The 16,657-nt window shown below is 36.9% G+C and overlaps 1 protein-coding gene across 4 annotated transcripts in view; it reads left to right on the top strand.

The window, feature by feature from the left end:
• Positions 1 to 16,657, top strand: part of LOC145673531 (uncharacterized) — a 326,206-nt gene that overhangs the window by 21,697 nt on the left and 287,852 nt on the right. For all 4 annotated transcript variants that reach the window (XR_014128780.1, XM_081743322.1, XM_081743320.1 and 1 more), the window contains exons 5-6: positions 781 to 942; positions 11,102 to 11,303. Coding sequence is in view for 3 of the 4 variants with exons in the window: in XM_081743322.1 (XP_081599448.1) it covers positions 781 to 942; positions 11,102 to 11,303 (364 nt within the window). In the remaining variant the exon portion in view is untranslated. The remainder of the gene's footprint in view (positions 1 to 780; positions 943 to 11,101; positions 11,304 to 16,657) is intronic.

The raw sequence follows: 16,657 nt of genomic DNA, 5'->3' as shown, positions 1-16,657 counted from the left end.
AACTTATAGGTCTCAGGCCGCTTCTTTCCTTCCCTTTTCCTGGATAGTGTGCTCGCCGAGGGACGTCATCCCTCAAACTGACGGGCTAAATGATCATAGATGCCGAAAGCCCAGAAAATCTAAATCCTAACTCCCCCTAACTTTTTTTATTAACGGTAAATTTGTAAATTGTCCCCAGTTTCTTCTTCTTAATCTCGATTTCTTCAATTTTTCGTTTCCTGATCCAGGTTCTTCTTTCCGCAATAGTTTGCACTCTGTTCTCTTGTAATTTAGTCGATTTCTTAGTATTTACATTAATGAACACGTATGGCGGTTGAAATCTATATTATCAATATAGACACTGCGTTTGGGGTGAAAGCATGAGTATTGACCTCAAGATTGAATGGTATCTGGCTCTTCAAGAAGCAGACTGGGTAGCGTAGTGGTTGACGTAAGTCGGGAGACCCCTCTCTTCCATACCCAGCTCAGTCCGGCACCGTTTTATTCGTTGAATTTTTATAATGAGATGTGAACCATAGCTCTTCCACATAGAAATTGTCAATCATATGTTACAATACAATGTTATGGACTCATTAAAAAAATGTAAGAACCACGTGGCTACAAATTAGTATGTACTTATTATCTCTATCTAAATAAATTAATAAATATGTTTTAAACTTGATAGTATTTAGTAAATATTCCATTTTAAATGTTTATTTTTTGATGCTGATTTCGCATCGTGTATAATCTCTATTATTACCTGTATTTGTAATATAAATTTTGAACGCGTGTATATTTCAGGAATTCCTAGCCCTTTCTGAGTCTGTTGGAGCCATTAAGAAATTCTGTTGTGAGGGAGGTTACCCTGCGCTAGTGTTAATGGGTTTAAAAGTAGATGAATCAACCGATGATATTAGACGCGAATTGGCTGTCTATTCTCCAGAAGAAACTATTAGACAACAGGTTGGTAATTCTCAGTTTGATTTCAATTAACATTTAAACCAGAGGAATCATTGATGCAAATCAAAATTCCAAATGAACTAATTTAAAGTTAAAATGAAATAAAGTGTAGTCTTTCTTCTGTTGTTTAGGAAACTAAATTACTAATTGTAAGAAAATGATTTGTAATATTATAATAGTTATACTGAATATATGAGTTAAGTATCATATTATATATATATATACAATTAAATAACGGATGAATGCTCGAAAGATTGGTTTGCGCCACAGACACCGATATAGGAGGGTCCAAAAGTGTGGAAACACCGTAACAAGTTGTAAACACTGCCAATTATAACAAAAGTAACAATGTAGGTGAGGAATAAGAATGGGGGAAGAAAATGTTCGAGGACACATCAGAATGATGTCTGCCTTGAATTATACGCAGTTGTCTTCAATGGAAACCGTAGTATATGATATGTCATTTTAATAACAAATTTTCGTAGAAATTGAGTGGATTCGTTATTTTTGCTCTAGTGCTAACCATTGCGAAGTTATGAATATTTCTTTGTTTGTATCGTTGCTGGTGACTTCGTAGCACAAGATGGCCTTGACGCATACAGAGCGCATTTGAGATCGTGCTGAGCTGTGGAGAATGAAACACCAGGGTAATTACAGATGATTTTAACTGCCGTTATCCTGAAAGAACTCCCATCAGCAATGGTATTGTGTTCAAAGTGCCGAAGAAATTCCAAGAAAACGAATATGTGGGAGATCAACTCAAGACTGATAGACCACGCACGGCAACAGACGAAAAAAGAACTGTAGTAGTGCTGGCATCATTCAGTGAAGGTCCTAAGAGAAACACACGTAGTATATCCTATGGAAGTGGCGTTAGTCGCACATCAATTATGTCAATGAATAAGTGGCCCTTTATAAGCAGCAACTTCACCAACACCATACAGATCGCCGTCTGAAACTTGCTCAATGGCCCAAGTGTCAATATAAGCAGCTGCGACAGAACCCCACATTCGCCTCTGATGTGACGAGGCAAACTTTTATGTGTCTGGTAAGTTTAACAAACAGAAGTGCTTCTGTGGTCGGGTAGTAATCCGCATTGGTTTGACGCATCCGCAAGTGGTGATAGTGGCCTGTAAGAGACTCGCGTTGTTGGTCCATTCTTCATCGATGGGACTTCTAACTACGATAGGTTTTCGGCGCATGTTAGAAGATATCTTGCCATTACAGCTGTCGGAGGATGGATCATTCCTTAAGTTTTCCCAGCATGATGGCTTTCCACTCCATTGCAATACCTATCTGTGAGTACCTCGATCAGCAATTTCTTGATGCGTGGATTGGTGAGCGAGATGCTATGGAATGGTGTCCACGTTCCCCTGACATGATGCCACTGGACTACTCGTGTGGTATCGTGTGAAGTTTGTTGTCTATACGGTGAAAATTAGGAATGTTCAGCATCTGAAGGAATGAATTGTGGACGAATGTTTCAAGATCACAGCCGACGCTGCGCAAGGTTTTGCGTGATGGGAAGTCAGGATGCATCTCACAACCAACCGGTGAGCACATTGAAGTCGTTCTGTAACAGTGCGTGGTCCTTGCTGTATGACTAATCTCTTTTGTTACGGACATAACAAAGAAACAGTCGTAATGGTTAGCTAGAGCAAAGATAATAGTTAAATTCTATTTCTACGAAAATTTACTATTAAAATGACATATCATATACTATGCTTTCCATTGAAGACAATTGCGTAAAATTCAAGATAGTGAACGTTATTGTGATGTGTCCATGTTTATTTTCCCTGACCTCTATTCCCCACGTACAGAATTACTTTGATTATATTTTGCAGGTTTACCACTTATTAGGGGTGTTTCCACATTTTTGGATCACATTCTATTTTGCCTGGCGTAAATACTGCACTGTGCTATATTTAGTAATTGTCTGCAAAAGACTGCGTTATAGGATTTTACTTATGTGGCAATTTTTATTTAGTTTTAGTATGTTTCTGTTTCGCCTGCCACCCATTTTTTATTTCACTCCTTTTAACTTTATATATTGCTTAATGTTAGTATTCGTGCTACGACTATATGCTTCAAAATACTTATATATACCAAAGATTATCGTCCGTAAATAAAACTAAAATTAAATACAAAATAGGAATAATTGTATTCATCTATATTTTTTTAAATCATTATTAATGTTATTTGATAGGATTGTCAGTTATTACTATAAGCTCCGAAACTGTTACTTGTTTTGTTGCGTACGTATCATAAACTGATTTTCTCACTTGTTTTAGGTGAACCAGTATTCTGCTATATGTATCTATACTAAAAATCTTTTTTATCATACCTAAAATTATTTTAGTTCAATTTAGAAATATATACAAGCTCTATAAAACTGATTTTAAAAACAAAATGTTCTGTTCATCAAATCAAATTTGTTATTCTTTTTAAACGAATCATTTATTTACAGTTTCTATTTATTTGTAGTTTTCCAAACATTATTTTATGTTTTGTAATAACGTTGTAGCACATCGCAAACAAACAAAAAGAAGGTTAGAGGTTGATATGGTATTATGCTTTTGGCACTCTATATTAGAACTTAGTTAAACAAAATACTTAACTTAAATACCTTTTCATGTGCCTAAACGATTTCTTATTTTATCAAACCGAACTGAAAATGGATACGATTTTTTGTATTCGTGTTGAAGAAGCGGAAGCTATACAAAGTATTAGGCTGAAGAACTGCTGGTAGCATCTTTCTCCTGCGTGTTTTTCTTTTGTAGGAGAGGGGGGGTATATGAATTTGATTCACAATATCAAAATGTGGAAAGTGATTTGAAAAGTGTGCGAAATTGTATCATTTTGAATATGATATCTGATTGTAAATCATTTGTTTACATGACAAGTATCATAAAATGATATTTCTTCCAAGATATTTTGATTACACGTGGATATTTCCCCATATTAACCTTCACTACCACGATTACTTACAAATCTGTATATATAAAAATGAGTCACTATATTTGTGACTTAAGAACTATTGAACCACCAGACCGACCTCGATCAAATTTTCAACATACACGACGTTCGGGCCTGGGAGTGATGTTATCATTTCACTATAACTCTTGAATCACGAGACCGATCTCGATTAAATTTGCAATAGATGAGGTTCGGGCCTCGGATGGTTTTCATCATTTCACTTTTACTTTGCAACGTAGGGGAAGGAGAGGGATATGATGAGGTTGTATTTGACTCAACACTTTTTGACATGATGAAGTTGTATTCTAATGGGTTCTCAAGATAACCTGTGACCTTGATCTGACCGTGACCTCTGACCTTGACACTTGATTGACGCATATTTGGTCGGCTTGCGACATAGAATTATACCATACAGCTTTTTCTTTGCTATCACTTCGATTTACGTTTCTTTTCAGGCTCTTTCAGAATTTACCATTGCAGTTCCATAAGGAGAACATCGAAATTTGACCTTTGACCCTATATCTCTTCAATCTTTAGTACGAGTGACATGCTTCTGTGGCGAAACAAAACTTATGTCCTTCATCTAAAGTTACACCAAGTTGCACGGCTTTACCTCATACCACTTTTGCACAGTGAACAAATGAAATTGACACACGAATTAATCAACCCTCTGTACATATATCCCTTAGTCGGTAATATCCGTCTCCCAGACGGATGTACGATATTTTTTTCTTCAGAGTTGGTAAGCGTATTCGCGGTATGATCTGATATATCACCTATGCTTCAGTTATGGGTTGACTGTGCTGTTTGGTGCAGGTGGTCGCGTGTCTAGCTCGTTGTTGCAAACTTCGAAGTGTATAAAGTTATTCCACGCCGTCTCGCAACCGGATATTACTGTAAGGGAAATACATTTTAACCGTCTAAGGAACGGATATTACTTTATACTGACAACTATTAATATGTGCATGATTTTTTCGTTTCGAAAATCTCAATATTTTAAGATATCAAGTAGCAAAGGTATAGGCCTACCACAAAGGAGAAGGCTATACTACAAATGGCTATAGAACAGTTAGAGGAAATTGATGATGATTACGGATCCGGTGATTTGTATGTTCCTGAGCAAGATCATTTATCCAAAACAAGTAATGACAGCAATCCAGAAATATATTATAATGATGCCAATAACATATCTGATGAAGGATACAGTAATGATCAAAATAGTGATCAGAATAATACGAAAGTACAACACAAACTTATAGTGTTTATTGCAAAAAATACTTGTATCAGATGGAGTTGCAAGAAGCCAAATTTGGGTACTAAAACACCTAAGAAAAAGTGCTAAGAATTAAATTGTCATCATGGTTAGGGCCCGCGAATCAGTTACGGAATTTTCCAAATTCAAAAGGCATTTTGAATGCATTTATTCTTTACTGGTGACATTTTTAATGAAACTGTAGACCGTATTATTATAAAATGGAAGTGATGACGACTAAACCATTCAACAGCGAAAGTCTTCGTTTCTCCGCTATAACTTTGCAATCGGTGGGATAGGTTTTCTAAAGTTATGCATTGGTACCTCAACGTAACATAATATTTTACACAGTCCTTCAGGTTGACGAATCATATAAGAAGGTACGTAGCAGTTTTAAAATAGATTTTCTGCTACTTGATAAGCACTATCACTTTGTAATGAATATTATGTAAAGTTAATTTTTAAAATTATACATTTACGTGGGACAAATCACAAGTCAAGCCAAGTTGTGTCGTTCCCCAAGTCCCACTGCCCGCGGCGCGAGCATTGCTCTTTTCCGAAACAATAGGCGTGTATGAATACACTGCTTGTTAAGAAAATATTCTTAGCAAAACATTCAGCTTTTAGGCAGCTGGTCCTTTCATACGGATTAATATATTAATTCTTGCACTGTTAATAGTATAATGATTACACTTGTACACACGTTAAAACGAATAATAACTTTTAGTTATAAACTATGCAAATTATAAAATATAGTTCGTTGCTTCGTAGTTCAGCTTCTACAGAGGTGGGGAAATAGCCACGCTGCGACGAATTCCTTACCTAATCTAGCAATGCGAAGAGGTTTATCACACACACAGATACACTTGTGAGAAAGGAATTTCGCAGTTCTACGTTTCCAAGAATTATGTCTCGCCAAGCACTAATTCCAAATAATTTTTCTATATGTACGAGGGTTGTTTTAAGAATATACAATGATAACGTTATAACTCTTAGGTTTCAGTTGAGTTGAGTTGATTTTGAGTTTAACGTCCCTTTCAGCAGCGAGGCTATCACCGAACAATGTCAATGTAATTTCAGTTGAGCATTATTTTCGACGCTTCTTTTATCGTAGAACACTTTTTGATTTTTTTTTGAAAAAAACGTCAACGTATCAAGTTTTGAATAAAATCAGAAGTAGTCACTGCAAACAAAAAATGTTTAAAGATAACATTAGTAGTATGGAGCAAATTTTGCGATGATTTCATAAAATAGCTACATTTATTTAATCTATTATGTCAATATTCCGGTGACAGTTACTTAATATTGCAACGAATTGACATGTGCACGTTGGTTGCTCCACACAGGTTGATGTTGTTCTAACTCGTAAATAAATATAGGATAGAATAGAGTGGAATATTTTATTGTCATTAAGTCTGTACACAGACAATACACAACATCAAATGAAGTTATACAAGTAAATTTCTTAACCTATACCATTATATTTTTATCTTTCTCAATCTTCTTAACATTATAATAGGGTACAACAATTAACCACAGTGTTCGAAATGGGAAAAAAGCAAAGGTGGTGTGTTTTATTACGATTTTGACTCGACATAATGTTGAAATACAATGAGGGTATGTTGCCTAAAAGATTGTTTTTTTATTTACATAATGACTGATAACCACTGGAGAGCTTATTTTTAGTTACGGGAGGGAGCATGGAGAGACTTTGATCCCTCTTTAAAAAATATCCTCATATGTTGTACTATAGAGAATTATACAGGAAAATGTTCAAAAATAGAGTTTTTATATTAACAATTTCCTGCGGGAAAGTTCCCGGGCCCTCCACTCGACTGAAGGGTATTCCAAACCACCGGAAGAATCGCCTCCAGAGCAGACAACCCCTAAATCCGATCATGCTCAAAACACATTTATGTGAATTAAGACAAGAAGACACACATTCATACGAAAGAAACAATTCAATATGACACATCAAAATATAAACTAGATGAACTTCTTTCAAGACACCGTGTTTTAAAAAGAAAAGATAGAAAAGGTAGGAAAAAGATGTCGGTGTTGTCAGCTTAGAAATTATTTCTAAATAAGAAATAAACTCTTTTTACGTGCAAAGCTATTCGTCAATTACTGTGTATAAAAATGGATTTGTTAAAGCTATTTAACATCTACTCTTTCCTGAAGGTATGTCTTGATAACTGAAAACCGCATACTGTCTCACTTCGACCACTGATTAACCAGTTATACACTTTGCTTTTAAACTGCGTGGTCGTAAATTTTGCATCTGTATTGGTATCCTGTTCACATATTTTATACCTTTTATTGTATAGCTATTATTAATTTTTGATAGCCTGCTATAAGATATATCAATTTGTTTCACAAATTTTGTATTATATTCAATGAATATTTTGTCTACGCTGCATGTCTGATATATTTTGTTTTACTTACTCTGAGGGAAGAACATAGACTGAAAGTATTTGAGAACAAGATCCTGAGACGAATATTCGGAACCAAGAGGAACGGGAATAGGGAATGGCGGAAACTTCATAATGAGGAACTACATAAGTTATATGGTTTACCCAACATTGTTAGGGTCGTCAAGTCTAGAAGGCTTAGGTGGGCGGGTCCTGTAGCTAGAATGGAAGAAAGTAGAAACGCTTTCAAAGTCTTGACTGGAAGACCAATCGGAAAACGACCATTAGGAAGACCTAGGCGCAGATGGGAGGACAATATTAAGATGGATCTCGCAGAGATTGGCATACAAAGTAGAAACTGGATCCAATTGGGTAAGGATAGAAGTCAGTGGAGAGCTTTTGTGAACGCGGCATTGAACCTCCGGGTTCCATAGGCCATAGAGTTAGAGTTTTTTCTATATATATATATATATATATATATATATATATATATATATACAAATTAACAACAGTCACAATTTTCAACTTAATGACCAAAGTTATGTTATTGCAAGAGGTACGCAATAATTCGAATCTTCTCTTAGCATTAAAAAAGAATATTTGTGAAGACCCTTCTTTATACGACTTTTACTAAATACTGCTTGGAAAACGGTTACCCAACATTGTTAGGGTCATCAGGTCTAGGAGGCTTAGGTGGGCAGGTCATGTAGCTAGGATGGAAGAAAGTAGAAACGCTTTCAAAGTCTTGACTGGAAGACCAATCGGATAACGACCATTAGGAAGACCTAGGCGCAGATGGGAGGACAATATTAAGATGGATCTCGCAGAGATTGGAATACAAAGTAAAAAGTGGATCCAGTTGGCTAAGGATAGAAATCAGTGGAGAGCTTTTGTGAACGCGGCATTGAACCTCCGGGTTCCATAAGCCATACAGTTAGTTAGTTTAGTTAGCTTGTAAAAGCTCATAATCATAAATTACCAATTACGAAATGGTTTTTCCTCAACTTGCATTACGATAATATTAGGCCATATGTATTGATTTTACAAATTACATCATTAACACCTAAGCTAAAAGGAACAGGGGAATTAGGAATTAGATTTCTGGGTTTTCGGCATCTACGGCCATGTTAACCTATCAGGTATGAGGGATGACGTCCCTTGGCGGGCGCACTATCCGGGGAAAGGGAAGGAAGAAAGCGGCCTGCGACCTATAAGTTAGATACCACCCCGGCATTTGCCTGGTGTGAGTGAGGAAAACCCAGGAAAACCTCATTCACGATGGCTGGCCTGAAAAAGCTTTTTTCACTTTTTCGACTGAGTGCCCTCACCGGGAATCGAACCCGGGACCGCTTGCACCGAAGGCGAGAGCATTAGGGACTACGCTACGCAGGGTAGTAATCAGATCTAGAATATTTTGATGCGATTTCTGTTATTGAGTAACCCTACAATCGTCACGGTTAAGCTTATTTGCCTGGGCATGGTAGCATCTATTTAAATTTAGTTTATTACTTCTTTATTAACGGTAAATTTGTAAATCGCCTCCAGTTTCTTCTCCTTAATCTCAATTCCTTTGATTTTTGCTTTCTAATCCTGGAATCCTCAATTTTCTCTTTATCTTCTTCTTTCCGTAGTACTTTGCACTCTGCTCACTTCTAATTCAGTCGATTTCTGAACAGAATAAATATTAAATATAGAAAATTATGATGCTTGTGATTGCTTCAAATTTCTAGTCCTCCTTCCGAGCTATTGGATGAACCCTGACTTCCAAAAATATACGACCACCTAAAATTCACAACAAAGGGGCTCACTTAGACCATCTTAGGCTTTATTGTTAGACACTCACAGTTGAAAATCACTATTTTGTATGAATGTGTAAACCATGAAGTTTAGCTCCTATTATTGTCGTACTTATTCGCTTTGTAGTCATTTCGTTTTTAATGTGAGTTAATTGTCAACCCACTTTCAATGCGCTCTATTTGGTAATAGAAACGCAAAGTGTGATAATGTTCCATAAACTTTTTTTTTTTCTTTTTGACCGGTCGAAGATATAAAGTTATTGTTGTTAGGTATTAAAATGGAAAACGAAATTTACGAAATTTCTTGAGAGCAGCATTTGTTTCAAATCATTTTTGTTCCAACCCTGAAGAACTTAAAGTCTTGCAAAAGCGAGGTCGAGGTGCCCGTTCCCATTTTGGTAAAGGAGATCGTTTAAGCTCTGTACATGGAATTTCATCGATCAGAACATTGTACTTAAAAACATCTTTTGAGCTTTCATCTGATAATTTCAGCAACTACAGTTAACGTTGTGCTGAGTCTGCAATGATTAATTTACTGGTTGCATTTCGAAAAACCGAATTCTTTCGATTTTCATTTGTAATTTATTTATTTACTGTTAACGCAAAGGAAATGAAGATCTATATATTAAAATGCTAGGTTTATATCTTTGTCTTCAATCCTTTCGGTTGAGATCTCGGAAACCACAAGTCCTAGAAACGTGCCGTTCTCGCTGGTTAATTCAAAATTTTGTGTAGATTGCCCAGTTCTAATTCAGTATTTAAAAAACATGGATCTTATTTCTTCATTACATTTTAGAGGTACACTGAAGGTGTTGAATTATATATATATATCCTGTGAGTTATATATCCCAACACAACATAGTTCTATAAAGGGGTTGTATATCTGAGGCGTTTGTTTCATGGCCAAACGATAATGAAAAACGAAGGTTTACCATTTCTCCAGGCTAAGATGAATCTTTATTGTTTTAAGTGTTTTGCCCAATGAACACCATATATCATTGACGTTATAATTAATTGTATATGTAATGTATTTGCTTATTACATACTGCACTGCATGCAAGAAGAAAGAAAACACTGGTCATACATGAATTAGAAACTCCAACCGGAAATAGGCTCAATTTTGCAAACGGTGCGAGATATTGAAAAAATAATCGGAAAAATCTCCCCTTTACGGCGCCCCTTCCCTATTTTTATTAAGACGTCTTTCACTTGTGTCTGTAAAGGGACATGTACAAATGTTGTGAGTAATGACAATCAGATTCATGGTCATATGTGAATGATGCGCTGTGTAGAGAGCGCAGGTTGAGCTAGTGTTCCCAGTAAAGACTTCTTCATGTTTGTCAGAGACTAGTATTTGCACATTTTATATCATGATCGTTGTCATTTTTCATCCAAAAATAGTAGTAAAATAACCGAAATTAATATCATAATCATGTCATGGTCATACAACAGTTGCTTCTAGTTTGTAATTATGAACAGACATTTAGATTATAGCTTCCTGTTATTTCATTGTAATTTTTATAGTGTTAAGTTTAAAGCAGTTGTGGTAATATACGTATGAATCTTGTTACTCCATTAGTGTAAAAGACATACAATAATGTTTAAAACTAAATGTATCATATATACAAAAACTGCTTACTACTTTTATGTTGTAATATTTAATGCAGGAGGTTAAAGTTGGTGTTTCCTTCTTGTTTCTTAAATGTTGATGTCGGTGTGTATTGCAGCTTGTATCTCGTCTTGAAGAATGCGAGGATCCGAAGCTGTTGCTCAACAAAACAGAGACTGAAAACCTATTTGAACCAGAACTTCTGTTGTTTCAACAGGGAAATATAAAAGCTTCTCGCAAACAGGTTCTTCCTGTATTGAAAGCTTTTGCTTCTAATAATCCATTGCTTCAAACTCCGGATAGAAATACGGAAAATCAGGGTAAATGTTCATGTTCTATCTCTCCCTCATGATGTTCTGCACAGTAGATTGTTTATTTTTTTTTCACTCTGCACGATTTTTTTTATTTGTTGTATGTTGATGTTTGTAATAAATGATTTATACATTTTGTTTTATAAGTTTTCTTTCTTTTCCTTTTTGTCTTCGTATTTTGTGGAACATTTTATAATTTTATGATTATTCATTCTTGCTGAAATGCAAAACCTCTTTGACTGTTGCATAAAATAATTCGGGTAAACCTTTTTTTTTTTTTTTTTTTTGTAATGTAGAGTAACAAATACAAGTTTCAATGGTGGTAGATTGACAAAATTGAATACAAAGTTTCAGCATTGATGTAGAAATGTGTTAGTTGTCATTGCTGCTGTTTTTACCACTGTATAATTATCAGTACCATCCCAAGCAACACAGCTGGCTTCTCATATCTTTCTCTTCTGCGTACCTAATATCAAAATCTAGTAACCAACGTCGCATTTCCCATTAGGCCAACTAGATCCGTGCTTAGAGCGCAAAATTTAAAAAATTTAATTTTTTTCCTGTGAAAAAATTAGAAAATCAAGAGCAAATAGAGGATTGTGTACATTTGACAGAAGCGCCGTGCACTGTGCATCCTATGCGGTAATAAATACGAAGACAAGAAACTCTGATCTACATTAACTTAGAAACGCTCCGAATCTACACAGTAATGATGCAGCATGCTTATCTTCTTCTGCCAGCGTGAGTTTCTCGACCCGTCAATATATCGATATGGACTCGCCAAGTTAGGGATGAAGGGGTAGTGAAACATGTAGTTATTGGGGGTCACCGACAGCAAAAATGTCTAGAAGCGCCGAGCTTCTAAATGCAGCACTGCTAGTAACGCTGAAAAAGAAAATGATTCAGTATGATTTTGTGTCTCATATTTATAGTATCAGCATTTTACCTTTCATTCAAGAAACTCTTGTGATAAACAGTAATTTTGCAGATACCAAGCCCATAGTGTTACGATTCATATTTGGTCTAGGAATTAATTCGTGCGGGTGGACAAGAGATGGCGCAACGAACGGAGCGTCCCACAGTTCCGTGTATCCACACATGTGTTGCAAACCCCTGTCATCGCGTATCGTTCGTAGTATAGGGCAGTGGATTAAAGCGTCAACAACACCAGTTTGTAGTTAAGTGAACATGGCGCAATTTGTGCCTGATAAAGTGTTTTTGCGGGGTGTCCTGCTGCATTACTTTAACATGCAGAAAAGTGCGACTGAAAGTCATCGTATTTTGGTGGAAGTGTATGGTGACCATGCTCTAGCTGAGCGAACGTGTCAGAAGTGGTTTGCACGGTTTAGAAGTGGTGATTCCGGCTTGGCAGACCAAGAGCGAGCTGGACAGCCAAAAAAATTTCAAGACGAAGAATTGACAGCATTGCTCGAGCAGGATTCGTGTCAAACGCAGGAACAACTTGCAGCAGCATTAGGCGTTGATCAGACAACAGTCTCCAAACGCTTGAAAGCCATGGGAATGATTCAAAAGATATCACATTGGGTTCCACATGAATTGAAAGACAGAGACGTTGAAAGACGAAAAACCATTTGCGAATTGCTGCTTCAACGACAGAGCAGAAAGGGGTTTCTGCATCGAATTATTACGGGTGATGAGAAGTGGATCCATTACGAGAACCCTAAACGAAAAAAGGCCTGGGTGAAACCAGGTGAACCAGGTCCATCACAACCAAAACGAGATATTCACTGTGCAAAGGTCATGCTGTGCATATGGTGGGATATGAAAGGTGTGGTGTACTATGAGCTGCTGCAACCGGGTGAAACTATGAATGGAGAACGTTATCGACGACAATTAATGCGTTTGAAGCAAGCTCTTGCCAGAACACGACCAGAATGGGAGAACAGACATGATAAACTTATTGTTCAACATGATAACGCTCGCCCACATGTCGCAAAAGCGGTCAAAATCTATTTAGAAAATGTCGGATGGGAAGTTTTACCCCACCCGCCGTATTCACCAGACGTTGCTCCTTCGGACTACTACTTGTTCGATTGCATGAACAACGATTTGATTGGACAGCGGTTTACTTCTTCAGAAGATATCGAAACATGGGTCTCTGACTGGATCCCTTCCAAGGATGAGGACTTCTTTCGCCACGGAATCCGTACATTGCCTGACAGATGGGCGAAAGTGGTGGCTAGCGATGGACAATATTTTTCTTAAGGTATTTATGTATTTTGTGTTTGTACTACAGCTTCAATGTGTGCGTACCACCCGCACGAATTAATTCCTAGACCAAATATAATCATGCAATGCTACAATAACGTTGCTAGATCTCACGTCGTTTTAAAACAGAATCATTTTTGTACCATTCGGTGCAACGTAAAAATAACTGTGTGTGGAGACGAAAAATATCACAATACGCCTTCCCAGACCTTTGTTGCAATACATATTGTGTGCTTCATTACCACCAGTCACGATTCTAGCATCCTGCCTGGCATTGGCGAATCAGATCTCTCTAGGATTTTTTTTCATTCCACCGTTCATCCTGAACATTTTGTCGTATTATCTCCTTCCGAGAATTCTTATTAGAAACCCGGGTCCGCGGTGGCTCAGTGGTAGAGCGTTCACCTCTGGTGCGTGGGATCCCTGCTTCGATTCCCGCTCACGCCAAGTGAACTTTGTGGTAAACAAACACCGTGTGCGTGGGTTTTCTCGGGGTTCTCCTATTTCCTCCCATTTTCTTCATTCTACCAATTTCATTTCTCATCATCACCGTCTTCTTTAACCTAGCTGGCTAACCGTGAGACAATTTCATTTTCATTTTCTTATTAGAAACCTCTCTTCTGTTCTTCCATTCTGTTCCGCTTTCTTTCCGTCATTATTCATGTTTCCACGGCGTAGGTTATGAGGAAGTACGTGCTGTGTAGTTGCACTTTAGATAACCTACGTATGTTGCGATCTCATATCACAACTTTTACATTTCAGTAAAATCTTCGTAATTGTCTTCTTATGTTCCGCTTCTAAATTCTAATATTTGAAAGTTCTGCTGCTCCTCGTAGTTTTATTGATTTGTGTCCAGAAATTACTAAATCTTTACTTTTCACATAGCTTATCCGAAGACCATATTCTATATACTTGTTCAAGCTTTCATTTGTTTCTGTAGTTCTTTTTTGGTTCTTATATTATTCTTTGGTTCTTAGAATAAGCATACTTTTGTTCCTATATTCTTCTAAGTAGGTTTTCTTTAATTATCTAGGAGACAGAACATTCCTTGTTTCAGTTCACACTTCGTTAGAAACCATTCAGGTTTTCCATAGTTCGTCTGCACTGAATTGATAGTCTTCATCTAGTTGTTTGATTCACCACATTGTTTATTTTTCCATTTTTGTCTGTTGAAGTTCTTTCCATGCTTCCTTCTTAGGGTAAAGACATACCGAAGATACCTCGTAACTGAGGTCGCCCGTCGCGATGTAACGTACGGGTCGATGTTTAAGTCGCGGTTGCTACCTCGATGTCTAGGTCTAGATGGATGAAGAGCGCACATAGCGAGGAAGTCGCCCGTCGCTGTAAGTTCTCAGTTTGAAGAGGAACATTACTGTGACGCGTGTGAAATTATTCCGTCAGTGCATTCAAATCACTACGAAACCTAATTTTGAAATTGAAAGGACAAAATGGTTTATAAATGGGGATGGACGCGGGAAGAGATAATGAGAAATGCCAAAGTCTCGTCTCTTGTTTCGCAAAAAATATTTGAGTCTCATCTCTTGTCCATCTCTATCAAAGACTTTTACATTTTTTCAATTTTCTGTGAAGAAGTGCCCTCTTTCGGCACTCAGGCAAGAGATCATTTCCCAATAAAATCAAAAACAGGTATGTCCTCTGGTTTTGAGTGGAGGGGGTATTAACTTCACCAAATGAAGTTACGTCACTGCCATTCCATTATTCGACGTTGCCTTCCTATGGATACGTGTATTTCTTTACAGGTCATTACAGGTATTTCTTTACCTTATATCAGTAACGAATTTAGAAGAAATTATTTTTTATTAATCTCGAGATTGGGGGGGAGGTGCGTGAAATTTTTAAGTATAGATATGATTAACACTAGGTTCTTTCTTCTTCTTTACATATTCCGGAATTTAGGGACTTCAGCCCTAAAGCCCCCTCCCTGTATCCGCCACTGCGTTATAAGTAGTAGAAAATGGATCGATCTGGAACAACATAGGACAACATAGGACAACCTAGGACAACTCACAAGCCCCTGGGAAATTGACCACCGTACACCGTGAGCCCACGGTTTTTTACGACCTCCATTTTAGGGGTGAATTTGTTCCCTTTTATGAGCACTTTTTAGGGGGTGTATTCGTTCTCTTTTACGAGCACATTTTAGGGGGTGAACTCGTTCCCTTTTATGAGCATATTTTTCAACCCTTATTTTAACATAGCAGAAATTACACTGAGACTATGAACATACAGCAGAACATAAGAATACGTAACATAGCAAGGGTGTACTCGTTCCCTTTTATGAGCACATTTTTTCAACCCTTATTTTAACATAGCAGAAATTACACTGAGACTACGAACACATAGAAGAGCATAAGACTACGTAATACATAACAACCTCCATTTTAGGGGTGTACTCGTTCTCTTTTATGAGCATATTTTTCGACCCCTATTTTAACATAGGAAATAACACATAAGATTACGAACACATATTAGAGCTGATAACACATAGCACTATTTTAACATAGCAGAACATAAGACTACATAACATAACAAGGGTGTATTCATTCCCTTTTATGAGCATATTTTTCAACCCTTATTTTAACATAGCAGAAATTATACTGAGACTATGAACACACAGCAGAACAGATAATACATAGCACAGCTAATAAAAGAACATGGCTTATTTTCCAACCCCTATTTTAACATAGCAGAAATTACACTGAGACTATGAACACACAGCATTTTAGGGGTGTACTCGTTCTCTTTTATGAGCATATTTTCCAACCCCTATTTCAACATAGCACATCAGACAGAGACTACGAAACATAGTGAAGATTAGATAACACATAAGAGTACATAACATAACAAGGGTGTAATGAGGTTGTATTCGTTCCACCCCTATTTCAACGCCCTTTGTATGACACTTAAAACCCAATTACTCGTAAACGAAGCAACATATTAAGGTGCTGTTTCCACATTTAGTAATTGGTCATCAGGTATTACAAGTTCCAAAAATAATGACCATCGAGGTCAAAGGTCAAAATACGTAAAACCTAATATCTCGAAAACAAAGCAACGTATTGAGGTGCTGTTTCCAAATCTAGTAATTGGTCATCAACTACTACAAGTTTCAA

Source organism: Thermobia domestica, chromosome 16 (genome assembly GCF_964235325.1).
Source record: "Thermobia domestica chromosome 16, izTheDome1.hap1.1, whole genome shotgun sequence".
Lineage (NCBI taxonomy): Eukaryota > Metazoa > Arthropoda > Insecta > Zygentoma > Lepismatidae > Thermobia > Thermobia domestica.
This window is presented reverse-complemented; position numbering and strand designations above follow the sequence as displayed.